At 52.6% G+C, this 14,746-nt stretch overlaps 1 protein-coding gene and 1 non-coding gene across 11 annotated transcripts in view; one reads left to right on the top strand and one right to left on the bottom strand.

The window, feature by feature from the left end:
* Positions 1-14,512, top strand: part of SCARB1 (scavenger receptor class B member 1) — a 78,607-nt gene extending 64,095 nt beyond the window's left edge. For 5 of the 10 annotated variants that reach the window (XM_029219237.1, XM_029219240.1, XM_029219239.1 and 2 more), the window contains 3 exons: positions 1,953-2,026; positions 5,485-5,536; positions 6,439-9,237. In XM_029219237.1, coding sequence (XP_029075070.1) covers positions 1,953-2,026; positions 5,485-5,536; positions 6,439-6,882 — 570 coding nt within the window. In that variant the 3' untranslated portion in view covers positions 6,883-9,237. Of the gene's footprint in view, positions 1-961; positions 1,203-1,952; positions 2,027-5,484; positions 5,537-6,438; positions 9,238-9,718; positions 9,848-13,529 lie in introns of those variants that run through there. The other 5 variants (XM_029219242.1, XM_029219243.1, XR_003792957.1 and 2 more) reach the window with 5 other exon arrangements.
* On the bottom strand, positions 7,998-8,070 carry TRNAG-UCC. The gene has a single exon. It is a non-coding gene; the product is annotated as a tRNA-Gly (tRNA).
* Positions 14,513-14,746: the final 234 nt, after the last annotated feature.

Genomic DNA, 14,746 nt, shown 5'->3' with positions numbered 1-14,746 from the left:
GTGTGTGTGTGTGTGTGTGTGTGTGTGTGTGTGTGTGTGTGTGTGTGGTGACAGACGTGGGCTCACGAGTCCAAGTTTCTGTTCTGAGATTGCGGGGTGGTGGGGGACAGGCGGGGCTTTGCCCAAGAAGAGGGGGCTGGACAGTCAAGGAAGGAAGGAGACACATTTCCTGGAGAAGGAAGTGACCTGAGTGGAGACCCCAGAATGTAGAGTCTAGAAAGCAGGATGTGTCGGGTCTCCAAGATCACCCCCAAGCTGGAGGATTTGCTAGGAGGACTCCCAGGACCCAGCATATGGCGGTACCCACAGCGGTGATGTATTGCAGTGAAAGACACAAGGCACAGTCAGCAAAGAGAAAAGCACATGGGGTGAAGTCTGGGGGAACCAGGCACAGGCTCCCAGAGCCCTCTCCCAGGGGCGTCACAGAAGACACCCTTCATTCCCCGTGTGAGGTGTCCTCTACCAGGGACACCCAGTAGAGACTCAGTGCCCAGGATTCTTACTGGGGATGGTCATATAGGCGCCGTCTACCTGGCACAGACCGAAATTCCGGACTCCCAGAAGGAAACCAGGTGTCAGCATAAACCACAGTGTTTGTACAAACTGTCCTGGTACAGTGAGCCCCTCCTATCTGTCAGGGAGAGGTGGGAGCCCTCTTGAAATCCAGGATCGCAGACGCCAGCCAGGGACAGCCTTGCTAGCAGGGCAGCCTCACCCCTGCTGGCTCTTTTGCACATGCGTGATCTCACTCCCATCCCACCGGGTTCTCAAGTTCAAACTCTCCCCCGTCCTGGGAGCGTGGCCTTTGGCCAGTTGCTCTGTGCCCCTGGGGTCCCAAAGGACCTCAGGATGCCAGGCTATATTGGAAGATAATGCCCTCTCCCACTGGTGTATGTGATAACAACACAGCATTTATGGCTCTGAGTGTGGCTGTCTTGCATCCCTTATTTTGCCCTTGCAGAAACCCTGTGAGATGGGCAGAGTTGTCTCCACTTTCCAGATGAGAAGAGTCTCAGCTAAGAAGCAGCAATCTGTCCTCAAACCTAGGTTCCTTTCCACTCTCATTTCCTGACATCATTCTGGAAGCACCTTCCTGGTTTTGGTCCTATATGTATGTCACTTTTTGTGTAATTGACTTACTACTTAAAAAAAAAAATCTCATCCAAAAAAAAAAAAAATCTCATCCAAAAAAAAAAAAATCCTGCACAAAGGAAGCTTTCTATCATGACCTCAAATCGGAAATTAAAAATGTCTCTAAATAGGGAATTCTCTGGCGGTCCAGTGGTTAGGGCTCTGCGCTTCCACAGCAGGGGGCGCGGGTTCGATCCCTGTTCCGGGAACTAAGATCCCGCAAGCTGTGCAGCGCAGCCAAAGAAAAAAAAATCTCCAAGTAAAGAACGCAAAATATCACTAGGCTCTCTGTAAAATACCGTCGCCTGCCCTTGGCACGAGCCTGAGGCCAGCTCTGTTGAAATGGAGATCGGGTGGAGGTGTATTGCAGAGGCACTAGGGGCCGAGCAAGCTCCCTGCAGACTTTCTCTTTGAGACGCTGGTGGGGAGGGAATGGGGGGTGAATGGAGAAGAGAGTGACTTTATTAACATGTAAATCTATTTTATTTTATTTGGAGGCTGGAGGGAGGGGCGATGACTGGGAAACGTCCTTCTGCACTGGGGGATGCATCATGCAAGAGAACAGATGGAAAGGGTTAGTTCTTTTTCCATCCAGAGCGAGCCTGGCTCACCAGAGGGGATCCCTCGAGGTCGTGGACATAAGAGCCATTTGGGGAACATGTGTTTACCCATCAGGGCTTTGAATGGGTAGCGGAAGCCCCATCGGATGGGCAGTTCATTTGGGATACGCACCCTCTTGAGCGTGACCAGGGAGAGGGCTGTTTGAAGGGGTCCCCAGAGCTCCAGGGAGGCCGGGCCCCTCACTGCTCTTGTTACTGCAGGTCACCGGAATCCCCATGAACTGCTCTGTGAAACTGCAGCTGAGCCTCTACATTAAGTCTGTGAAAGGCATCGGGTGAGTGGGGTCTGGGAGCCCCGGGCTGCCTTGCTGTTGAGAGATCAGGGACTCGGGACTCTGGCCATGTCCTTGGGAACCTGGCATCTGGGGAGAGAGATGGTCCTTCGGGATACGGGATCTGGTCCCTGCCCCTTGAACCCCTGAGGGGGGTCTTAGCTCTCAGCCGAGCCCAAACTGCATCCTGACATCCCTGCCCTGTACTCTCTTGACATTTGTCCCCCAAATTAGCCAGACTCTTCCATCCAAGCTGTTTCCCATTCGACAGAGTAGCAAAAATTAAATCCTGCCAAAACCAAGTGTTTGTAAGTGGAAACTTAGCAAACAGTCTTCTGAAGTGAGACCGTTCACTTGATGGGAGGAATTCTTTAAGCACCGGTTTTCTTTTTCTTTTTCTTTTTTTTTTTTTGAGTTGGTTTTCAGTAACCGCTTTATCAAGATTTAATTCACACAGTATAAAACTCACTCTTTAAAAGTGCACAATTCGGTAATTTGTAGGACATTCACAGAGCTGGGCAGCATCACCCCAATCAATTTTGAAACATTTCCATCCACCCCCTCAAAAGAAACCCCACACCCTTTAGCAGTCACTGCCCATTTCCCCAGCCCCAGGCAACCCTTAATTTACTTTCTGTTCCTGTGGACTTACCTATTCTGGCCATATCATGTGAATAGAATTATATAATATGTGTCTGGCTTTTTTCACTTAACATGATGTTTTCAAGGTTCATCCATGTTGTGGCCTGTGTCAGTCACTGCTTCATTCCATTTTATGGCTGAATAACATTCCATTGCATGGAAAGACCATGTTTTTATTCATCAGTTGATGGACATTTGGGTTGTTTCTACTTCTTGGCCATTGTGAATAGTGCCGCTTTGAATATTTAAAGTTTCTGTGTGGATGTATGTTTTCTCTTGGGTAGATACCTTGAGAGCAGAATTGCTGGGTCATATGGTGACTCTATGTTTAAGAGTTTCAGGAGCTGCCAGACTGGTTTCCAGGGCGGCTGCGACATTTTACACTCCCACCAGCAGCGTGGGAGGTGCCAGTGTCTCTACATCCTTGCCAGCTCTTGTTATAACATCGAGTTAGGATAGAGCTGGGTGAGGGAGCACACTGGTCGTTACGTCAGGGTCTGTACTTCATTTTAAAAAATTTTTTTGGTCGCACTGTGTGGCATGCGGATCTTAGTTCCCCAACCAGGGATCGAACCCGTGTCCCCTGCCTTGGAAGCACCGAGTCTTAACCTCTGGACCACCAGGGAAGTCCCCTGTACTTCTTAGCATATTTGAAATAGTTTCATTAAAAAAAAAAATTCCCCCAGAAAGATTCCTGGGCTGCAGGAATGTGAGCATCTGTTTGGCTTTGTGAGATGCCTCTCAGCTGGAAAGAATAACACTTGGAGCTGGTGAGCATGTCAGTGCAGCTCATCCCCAGCCCCCCCCTCATTTTTACATTTTGAGGCTGCTCAGGGAGTTTGTTCCTGAAGTGTTTGTGGCTGGTGAAACGGCCCCACGCGTGCATTAGGTGTCTGCTGCCCAGACTTGAGCTCCACAGGGCTCCCGTCCCTCAGTGCCTGGTCTGCTAACTTGGATGTGCAGGGCCGGCAGGTGACTAAGTGGAACCCGTGGGGATGGGACCGAGGGCCAGCCTCTGTCCGGCACCAGGGCCCATGCACTCAGTGTGGCCACATCCTATGCATTTGCAAATGCATTTTTCAAAATCTGGATGTTAACACACATTTCACCTGTTGGGAGTTCATTCAGATTTTTGACAAATGCTGCTCAAGCCAGCAGTCTATCTGGGTGGCTGGATTCTGCCTGCTGGTGGCCCTGAGCCACCACCCTGATGTCTCTGGGCCTCTGTGTTCCCATCTGTTCGGAACCAAGGCCACACAGCTGCCTGGCTGCCCCTGTGGGCTGGGATGGTGGTCTCAAGGGCGGTGGTCCAACAGCAGTGCTTATCAGCATCTCCCAGGGCTGTTGAGGAACCCGTGTGGGAAAAGTCTGGAGACACCACCGCCCGCCCGGAAGCAGAGCTGTCTAGCTGTGACTTGTCTGAGGAACTTTTCTGCTGTTTGCTCACAAGATAAAGGCAGCAGGGTTGCACACTCTGTGCATTCAGTTGACGTCAGTTCTTACAAACTCAGATTAAAGAGGCTGAAGTGAAGGGGATGCGCCATTGTATTTGCAGAGCGTTCTCCGTGTCTGTCTCCTCTGTAGGTGATACGGTGTAAATTCATTTCACTGCACAGTACTCTATTGAATAAGCGCTTTTTGAGAATTGTGATTGAGGATTTTGACCTTCTGTGCTGACTCTGGTGCCTGTCCCCTGAGAGAGTGCCAGTTCCCCTCCAGCTGTGCCTTCTTTAAGCAGACCCAGGAATGGTGAAGTTACAGAATATTTGTTTGTCCAGTTGTTTGCTGGCATTTGACAACAAGGCAACAATAATAAACGTCGAGCACTGTATGTCTTTTTTTTTTTTTTTTTTTGGGCTGTGCCACACGGCTTGTGGGATTTCATTTCCCTGACCAGGGATTGAACCCAGGCCACAGCAGTGAAAGCCCAGAATCCTAACCACTAGGCCACCAGGGAACTCCCCTAGAGCACTTTTTATATGCTGGGTATTTTTCATGGTGTCACGTTCCGTCCTCACTAGAGCCCTGTGAGGAGTTCCATTATAATCCCCATTTTACAGAGGAGGAACAGAGAGGGTAAGTAGCATGGCCAAGGTCACACAGCTATCTAGTAGCTGACTGTGTCGGGGGTCCCCAAGACCACTCTCGGGTTTGATGATTCCCTGGGAAGACTCAGGGGACCCAGCATGCAGTTAATAGTCACGGCTGTGATTTACTACAGAGAAAGGATTCAAAACATAATTGGCAAAGGGAAAAGGCTCACGGGGTGGAGTCTGGGGAAACCAGGCACAGGCTTCTAGAGCCCTCTCCCAGGAGGGTCACACCAGGACACGCTTCATTTCCCCAGTGACAAGTTGTGACAACATGTGTGAAATGTCCCCTACCAGAGATGCCCAGTAGAAACTCAGCACGCAGGGTGTTTACTGGGGGCTGGTCACGTAGGCGCCTTCTGCTTGGCATGGACCCAGATTCCAGACTCCCCAAAGGAAAGCAAGTGATCAGCATAAACCGTGTTGTTTGTTGGCTGGGCGTATTGCCATCCGGAATAAAATTGGGATTCTGTTTCTAAAAAAGAACAAATGGATATCAGCTAGGTCCCTGGCAGCCCCTCCCCGTAAGAATTTTTCATTTAAAAAGATATTGTTGGGTTGTCAGGTTGCGCCCCGTCAGGAGATGCCCATTGCTCAAGCCCATGCCGATCAAGTTGCTGCAACATCAAATCCCCCCTGACCCTGGGGCTTCCGATCACAGGTCCAGAGCTGTCTGATCTAAGACACCCTGACATAACTTCTCACTTGCTTGGTCTCGCTTATTTCCAGACAAACTGGGAAGATCGAGCCGGTGATCCTGCCACTGATGTGGTTTGGAGAGGTAAGGCTGCTTCCCTCTCCCCGGGTACTGGGCACCCGAGGGCCTGATGTCTGATGCCTCAGTGAGGAGCTGATGTGGGCATTTGGGGCAGGAGGCTGTGTGTGGTGGGGACGCTGGGCTGGGGTAGCTGGACTGAGTAATGCAGAACCATCTGTTAGAAACTTCGCCCTCTCCAAGCACTTTATGTCAGTTATCCCACTGGGTTGAAAGGATCACACGAGATGAGGAACACAGGAGCTGCATGAAACCGTAAAGTCCCTGGTCAGGGTGTAAAATAATTTTGTTAACGCACGTGGCCCCTTCTCCTGAGATGAAGGGAAGTTGGTTTTCAGGGTGTCAACTTTTTATTGAAATTTCTTCTCTCCCAGCTTTTCAGGGTTCCTTCTGGCTTAGCTCGTTTTAAATCAGGGTGAGCTAACCGCTGGAACAGACAGTCTCCAAATGTCAAGTTCACTTCCCACTCACATCACAGTCTGATGGGGGGCAGGCGGAGCTCTGCTCCACGCAGACATTCAGTGACACCCAGGCTCCTTCCATCTTCTGGTCCTGCCCTCTTGGAGATCTTCAGAATCCGTCTCCATTCAGTAAATTGGGAAAGAGATGGAGAGACTCATATGGGAGCCAGGCGTGGAAGTTGCAGCATCACTGTGCCCCCATCCCATTGGCCAGAACAAGTCATATGGGCCTGCCTAGCTGCAAGGGAGTCTGGGAAATGTAGTCCTGTTGTGTGGCCCCAGAGGAAATAAGAGGCATGGCTGGCTCCATCCGTCGCATGCTTTGGTCAGTGGGCTTGAGATGGGAAAGGGGTTGGGGGACAGAGGGGTGTGGTGTGGGGTGGCGTCTCCACCCTCAGCCCACAGTACGTGGCACCAGTCCATTTGTTTGTCCTTCTCCTTCGCCAGAGCGGGGCAATGGAGGGTGAGACCCTTCAGACGTTCTACACCCAGCTGGTGTTGATGCCCAAGGTGCTGCATTATGCCCAGTACGTGCTCCTTGCCCTGGGCTGCGTCCTGCTGCTCATCCCCATCGTCTACCAAATCCGGAGCCAAGTAGGTGGTGGCCAGAGCCTGGCCGGGGCCGAGTGGCCCCTTGCTTGCCTGCTTGGGGGAAGGAGGGGCTCAGATCAGATCCCCCAGCAGCCCCTTCCTGCTGTGCCCACGGACACCTTCAGCCTGCAGCCCACCTCGGGTGGCAGTCCTAGGTCTCCGCCTGGGCTGGGGAGCTGTTGCTGCATCCTTGCTTCTCTTGCATGTTCTGTTACCACTTCTCTGCCTGTTCTGGGAGGCCTGGGGACCCTCCCTTGGAGGGGCTGCCGGTGGTTTTGGATCATGAGACCTGGTACTTGAATGGTTTGTTCTTCAGGTCAGCAGCTGCTGGCTTTCGGGCTCTGGCAGGTACAGGGATACGACAGTGAACAAGGCAGTTGCTACTCCCGGGGGAAGGGGGGTGCGGGGACCGGCATTCTAGTTGGAAAGACAGGTGGAAACCAAGTAAATAAACAGAAGAGATGATTTCACCGACGATAATAGAAAATGTGATGGGCTTAGGGCAGTGCTGTCCGATACGAATACAACATGAGCCACGTGTGTGATTTTACATTTAAATTTTCTAATAGCCACCTTAAGTAAAAGGGAATTAATTTTAATCATATCTTTTATTTAACCCGAATATATCCAAAATATCAATATGACCATGTCCACGTGTAATCAATATAAAAAATATAAATTTTTTACATTTTTTTTCTGGTTAAGTCTTTGGAATCCGGTGTGTATTTTACATTTACATCAGGTCTTGACTGGGACTCGCCCCTTTTCAAAGCCTCAACGGCCATATGTGGCTACCAAGTTGGACACCGCAGCGTCCAAGGGCGTTGACGACAACTATAGAGATAATGTCAGAAAAGGTTTCTTGGAAGAGGTTGAATTTAAGCTTAGAAGTGAATGCTCAGCACAGAGTCAGGGAAAGAGTGCTCCGGGTGGAGGAATGGCCAGTGCAAAGGCCCTGAGGCAGGGGTTGGTGAGGTGTGTTGGAGGCTCCTGCAGGGCCAGGGTGGCTGGAGGGGAGTGGGCATAGGGGCAGTGGGGGAGGAGGTGGTGTCTGAGAGGCCGACGTAGGTCATGCCTGGTCCTGTAATGCAGGGTGAGCAGCTTGGAACTGATTCTGGGGGTGACGGGAAGCTGTTGGAAGCTGTAAAGGAGAGGAGTGACTGGGTCAGTTAACGTGTGGCCGCTTGGTCTTCAGATGGGAGAGCGGAAGCAGGGGGACCAGTGAATAGGCCCAGGTGAGCGAGGATGGTGACTTGGACCAGGATAGGAGCAGGTATTTGGGGAAGGGAGCACAGATGGAGAAGAGCCCTGAAGAGCCAGCCCTGGGGCATCTACCATTCAGAGGCAGGAAAAAGAGGGGCCGATAACAAATACCCCCCTTTTTTGGCCGCGTTGTGAGACATTCAGGATCTTAGTTCCCCAAATAGGAATCGAACCCATGACCCCTGCAGTGGAAGTGCATAGTCTTAACCACTGGACCACCAGGGAAGTTCCAACAAATACACCTTCTTGATTTGGCATCATTCATGGCATTCACTGACACCTTCACAGCTTATGGGCGGGGGGTCACTGTGCACAGTTTTGGGGATACAGACATGAGTAGGATGTGAGGTCTGGAGAGCAGGGGGCTTTAAGCAAGTTACTGCCGTCACATGGTGACGAGGCCTGTGGATACAAGGCCCCCGGGCAGTGGGGATGGGTGGGCAGCTACCTGGTGGACAGGGGACACTGCTCAGTGGCAGGGAGTCTTGAAAGGCCATTTTGAATCCATGAACCAGAACCTCCCCCCCCCCGGTGCCCCCTGCCCCCCGAGTTGTCCTGGAGCCACAGGCCTCAGCCTCGGTCAGGGGCTGCCCAGCTCCCCTGCTGCCCCTCGGGCCACCTGCAACGCCTGCTTTCTTGCTTTAGTTCCGGCAAACAGCTTTTTCGTTTTTTCCTCTTCCTCGGAGGCACCTTGCATGCTCGCTTGCTAAACTTGCTTGCTTGTTTGCTGGGGCGACGATAAACCTTTCCAGGCTCTTAACCTGGGCTTTCAGACCCTTAACCTGATTTCCCGTCCAAATTCCCAATCCTTTGGGGGAAAAGGTTCACACTGGTGTGAGGGTACCGGGGCCTCTGGTGTTTTGAGCCCCCAGTGAACGTTGGGGGCCCGGTCCTCTGTCACTGCCCCAGCCAGAGCAGAAGGGGACTCCCTAGGGTTTTTGGAATGAATCATGCTGGGAGGACAGAGGGGCCAGAAGCCCTAGCCCCCAGCCCGTGGATGCCTCCCTGGCGCCAGCATCACCGTGGGTTTCCAGGAGTGAGGGCCAGGGGAGCAGCGGTGAGGGGCTGGACCAGACAGCCTCTGCCCTCTGTCTCTCCTGATGGTCCGTCAGAAGGGGGAGGGGGAAGACGGTGAGGATGCACAATGTGAAAGCTTCCCTGCTTCACGTCCCCCATCCGTGTCCCCCAAATCCGATAAGAATATCATCGTCTCTACTGACCATGGTTGAGGCACCCTCCCCGCAGGTTTTGCTGGAGGCCCAGTCGTTGAAATTTATCCCATTATGTATTTTTTGGTTTAGCAGGGGTTAGGCCTTACGTGTTTTTATGTATCTGTCCTGATAGGGGAGGGAAAAAAAAAAAAAAAAAAGAATGGCATGTCGTTAAACTCAACGTATTTTAATTTCTCTTCAAAGACATTTTTTCTTGTCAAGTCATTCTTGAAAGAAAAAGTTTTTTTTTAGACAGAAATGTCGCTGTTTCTGGTCGATTTAAAATGCCACCCACTAGCTCAGTCAGTGGAGCATGAGACTCTTAAAATGCCACTTGCTCAACTCCCTGAGTCTCGGCCAATCCACCTTGCCCAGCACGGCCCATCTCCCCTCCGTGATTCGGCTTAAATTTTCAGGCTGACAAACCCTTTTCAGCTCAGCTTCCCCGTCTGACCAAGCGTGTTTCCTGAATATGCTCGCATTTCTGCCTTTGGTGAAAGACACCATCTCTCCCCAAGTCTCAGCCAGCTCCAGTCATTAATGGTGGTTGGACTCTAGAATTCTGTACCCCACCCTCTGCTTTTTGAAAATCGGAGAACCGTGTAAAAACCGTGTGTGTTCAGCTGCAACGTCAACTATAAATTAGCTTGGTTATCTTCTAGGAGAAGTGCTATTTATTTTGGAGTAGTAGTAAAAAGGGCTCAAAGGATAAGGAGGCCATTCAGGCCTATTCTGAATCCCTGATGACATCAGCTCCCAAGGGGACTGTACTGCAAGAAGCAAGACTGTAGGTGGGTACCAGGTAACACCTCTCGCCCCCCATCCCCTCCCATAGTGAGTAGAACTCTGGTGGCTTGAAACGCTTGGGATCTCACACATCTCTTCAGCCTGAACTTCACCTGGAGTGTCTACAGATTGAAAATACGTACTTGTATATTTTGTTGTCTTCTTACGTTCCGAGTGATCCCAGGCGTGGTAGGCGATGGAGGGTGACTAGTGGGCTGGTGTGTTATTTGCAAGGTTGTCTTAGAAAGGCAGGATCGAGGTTTAGGTCTCAGCTGCTTCTCAAACCTCTGGTGCAACATAGACTCTTCTGGGAAAGTCTGCGAGAAAATGCAGATCCACGGACATCCTTCTAGACCTCTTGGAATAGCATCATGGATGGGGCCCAGGAATCTGTATTTTAATGGCCCCCTAACAGGATTCTGATGTAGATAAGTTTAAGTAAATCCGGATGACTGGCCAAGAAAAAAGAATTTAGGCATCACCTGGGCACCAAGTGTAGATCTAGGACTCGGTCTGAGGGTATGGTTGCCAGACTGAGCAAAAACAAACAGCCCCGAGAAACAACAACAACAAACGGATGCTCAGTTAAATGTGAATTTCAGGGAAACAGTGAATGACTTTTAGCCTAAGTGTGTCCCATGAAATTATCAGGACATGCTTATACTGAAAAACTGTTTGTTGTTTACCTGAAATTCACATTTAACTGGCTGCCCTCCTTCCTCGAGCAGCCTACCTGCGGGAGACGGAGGCTAGTGCCTTTGGGGGTTCACCTCCTGGGCTGTGTTCCTTTAGGTCTGAGGTCTTAGGAGAGCCGAGTCCCGCCAGGGGATGTGACAGGCAGAGCTCTGGGCCCTACGGTTGGGGTTTGGGCGAGGGTGAGTCGCTCTATGCTTATACCTCTGATTATAGCTGTAATTTTGGTTTCTGAAAAATGTACCACCCTCTCCAGCTTCTGGGGCTGGGCCTGCTCGGGTTTAAATAGCTTTCTTGAGAGCCACAGGCTGGGGATGAGGTGACAGCCCTACTCTTTGGGACCAGTTGGCGGCTTCCAGTTTGCTTGGATTGCCAGGGCTGGAGGAGGAGATAAAATAGAACATGGGCGCTGGGCGTGGGTGTGTTTGTTGGCAGGTACCGCCAGCCCTGCAAGGAGCGGGAGGGAGGGACCGCTGTGCCCCCAGCCAGGCTCTGGGGGGCTCCTACTGCCGATCTGGGGATAAGAGAGCCCGACCACATCAGGGCTGGGTGTTAAGGGGGTGTCTTCCTGAGCTTAGCGGGCAGGGTGTCCTAGCTGGAGACGAGCCCCCCGTTGCCTTCCTCTCTCCCAGAATTCCTCTTGGGACGCCCTTCTTGTGTACAGTTTGGCCCCATTGGCACCCCTGCCCCCTTGCAGCCATGATTCCCTTCTGCAGAAACTTGCTGGGCGTTCTCGCGGTGCGGGGTTGGGGTCTTCAGGCACAGAGATGGGGGTTATTCGCTTTTAGCACAGATAGAGCTGGTGTTTGTGAGGTCTCAGCCCCATGGCTGCACCTCCCTGGACACAGCCAGGATGTCCTGCTCCCTGCCCCGCCAAAAAATAAAAATAAAACAAAACCAAAGCTGGAGTCTCTTCGTGATTTTACCAGCAGAATCCAAATGTCAAGTTATTAGGGAAGTTTTTGATTAAAGAGATGCTACTGCTCTGTCTTCTGGAAGGCAGGTCAGCCTTCGGCCTGGATGAGACCCCTACCCCCGGTCACGTGTACTTGGGGAAGGCAGTGTCCTGTCGGGTCTGTTTTAGGGGACCAGGCACCTGGGAAGCGGCCAGTGGCCCCGGAGACCTGGAATCCCTGCAGCTCGGCCTCCAGCCTGTGCTGAGTCCCTGGGGGAGGTCCTATACCTTGCCCCGCGTCTGGGCATGGGGTTGGCCTTGAGGGGCTGCTTTGCTCCAGGAAAGGGAGGACATGGGGCCTCCACTAGCCCAGAAGGGTGTTTTTATGTGAATAAGAAAAGACAGCTCCTCTGTGCAGACATGGCCTGCTTTAGGGCTGAGGGCTTGGCAAACAGAGTACACCCCGTTTATACCCACTTGGCTGGGTGCCCTTGTGCAGTGAACAGCCTGGACAATGGTACTGGGCAGCCCTTCAGGGACATGTTCCAGGATGTCTCTTGCCGTCTCATGATTTCTCTTATTAATTCCAAGTCCTCATTCCTCAGTTAAACGGACGTGTATTCCTTGAGGGTTTGTACATGTGTCTTTCTTGGGAAGGCAGTTTCCCCTTCGCACTTTTTTTTTTTTTTTGCGGTACGAGGGCCTCTCACTGTTGTGGCCTCTCCCGTTGCGGAGCACAGGCTCCGGACGCGCAGGCTCAGCGGCCATGGCTCACGGGCCCAGCTGCTCCGTGGCATGGAGGATCTTCCCGGACCGGGGCACGAACCCGTGTCCCCTGCATCGGCACGCGGACTCCCAACCACTGCGCCACCAGGGAAGCCCTCCCCTTTGAACTTTTGAGCGAGGCTTTCTCCAGTCGTGGCTCTCTGGGCCCACATCGCTAAGAATCCCCCGACCCCCGACCCCCGCTGTCCCATGCTGCCTCTGTGTCGGGGGTGGGGGGCGGTGTGTCGGCAGAGGCGCACGCCCACCCCTCCTTGCCCCTGGCTGGAATGTGGCTCGGTGCGCAGAAGCCTGAGCTCTGTCCCCGAGGAAAGGAGTCAGGAGTCCCCCACCGCTCCCCACCCAGAGTGGGGTTTGATTTACCCCACCCCGCGGTGAAGCAGGCCCCTGGGGGTTGTAAGCAAAGGCCCAGGTGGGTAGGGGCGTCCGGGGTTTTCCGACCACAGCTGCTGGGCAAGGAAGCCTCTCCATTCTTCGAGGGGAAGGAAGACAGAGGGCTTGGGGGGATGAAAAGTTGCCCCCAATTCTTATCATCATGGCTACCTTTAAAATTTTCCTTAAATTGAGAAACTTAAAAATGTAAAACTAGATGAACTGCACGCTCTGAGTTCCCTCTCACCCAGACCCAACAACCCTGCTAACATTTTGTCGTATTTCACCTTTTCCCTGTGTGTCCTTTGCCCCCCTCGCCAAGTCCCACTGCCCCTCCCCCTCTCCCCAGAGACATCCATCGCTAGGAATTTGGTGTTTGCATGTTTCTGCCCCTCTAAATCTGTATATATGTATCCATGAACGACAGATAATTTTTAAAAAGCTTACCTCCGTGGTGTCAAACTATATGAATCACTCCGCAGCTGGATTTCCCCTCTTCAGTTTTCTGTGTGACAACTGTGTAGGTTGACTACGATCTTGTGACTCTGTCTTTTAAATGCATTCTGATATCAGTGGACATTTAGGTGGTTTCCAGCTTTTCTGTGTTAACAGTATTGCTTATATAAGCCCTGGACTCCTTGCTCTGCCCTTCTCACTGTATTAGGCAAGTCTCTTAGGGTCTCAGTTTCCCCATCTCTAAGATGGGTGAGAGCATGGCAAGATGGTGTTTCGTGAGATTAGGAGACCCTCTGTAGTGGAGTCCCAGGAGTCTGTAGGTCACTCCAGTCTTCTCTCATCTCAAGCTTGATGGGGGGGGGTGCTGCAGATGGGGGCTCCAAGGGGGGTTTCCATGCTGGTGGAGGATGTACAGGGGCGGAGCCAGGGTCCGGGCGGGGCTTGGTGGGCGGGGCTTAGTGATGCAGCACCTCCCCTTTTTTCCACAGGGTCCCAAAGATGCCGCCAGCCAGCCCAGCTTGGCTACTCAGCCAGACCAGCTCTCCAGCCCCTACACCCCGCTTCTTCAGGACTCTCTCAGCGGACAGCCCACTAATCCCAAAGTCTGAGCCACCCCCTGCTACCACATGCCTGTGGCACACTGCACACACCCCCAGCACGTGTCCACGTGTGTGCACAGGTGTGTGCAGACACTCAGGGATGGAGCCACTGCTGAGGGGACTTGGGGAGAGGCTCGTCAACAAGGACTGTTCCAGAACCTTCTCTCCACGTGATCCACAGGCCCGACCACAGGTGTTGTGGGCACAGGGTCCCCTCCCTTGGGTGAGCGAGCCTGGGCTCTTAAGGACTCAGGTCACCTCTCCCCAGTGGTCCTCTCCATCAGTCTTGAAACACTGCAGCCCCCGCCTGGTGGCTCGCCCAGGCAGGACAGGGCCTTTACTCCGAGGGGCTGTGGCCGCAGTCCCGAAACCTAGCCCAGGAGTGCAGACTGCTTGTGCGCCAGCCAGGTGGGCCGCGGGCCGTGGCTCAGCGCCCAGCCCGGACCCGGAGCTGTGGCCACTGGACACCCATCTGGGCCTCAAAACGGAGATGCCTCCGACCACATCCTTAACCCCCTGCAGGATCGTGATCTCCCTGAAGTCTACACAGGCGCCATATTTGGGTGTCTGCGCCCCTTCCCTCCAGCCTAAACTGACATCATCATGTATACTGAGCCGGCCACTCCCTGGCTGGGGTGGCAGGAGGCTGTGCCCCGAGCCGCCCCCCACCAGGGTCCTCAGCTCTTCGGTGCCGGGGAGGAGGTGGAGAGGCCCCGGGCCCATCAGCCTGGGTGTCTGGTCGGGTGACCCGTCTGCCCGGGGCTCTGGTCTCCGGGGCAAACCTCTGTCTCTTTTCTACTGGAAGAGAAATGAATTTTATCATCTTTTAAAAATAATTCACAGTTGAAATAATAAACCTTTTTAAAAAGTGACTGAGTCTGTGACAGCCTGTTTGAGGGGGGACGGGAGGGCCCCCTGGGAAGTTCTGGGCTCTTCTTTTCTTAGCCAGTAGCTCCTTTCTGGTTACTGCCATGAATGTCTCTCAGGGACTGGGCTGCAGACTTGCCTTTCCCTTGTTTTAAAATTTACTTATTTATTTATTTATTTTTGGCTGCGTTGGGTCTTCGTTGCTATGCGCGCGGGCTTTCTCTAGATGTGGTGAGCGA

Source organism: Monodon monoceros, unplaced genomic scaffold (assembly GCF_005190385.1).
Source record: "Monodon monoceros isolate NGI ecotype Baffin Bay Population unplaced genomic scaffold, NGI_Narwhal_1 Super_Scaffold_1, whole genome shotgun sequence".
NCBI lineage: Eukaryota > Metazoa > Chordata > Mammalia > Artiodactyla > Monodontidae > Monodon > Monodon monoceros.
The sequence above is the reverse complement of the archived record's forward strand: the minus strand, read 5'-3'. Positions and strand labels throughout refer to the sequence as shown.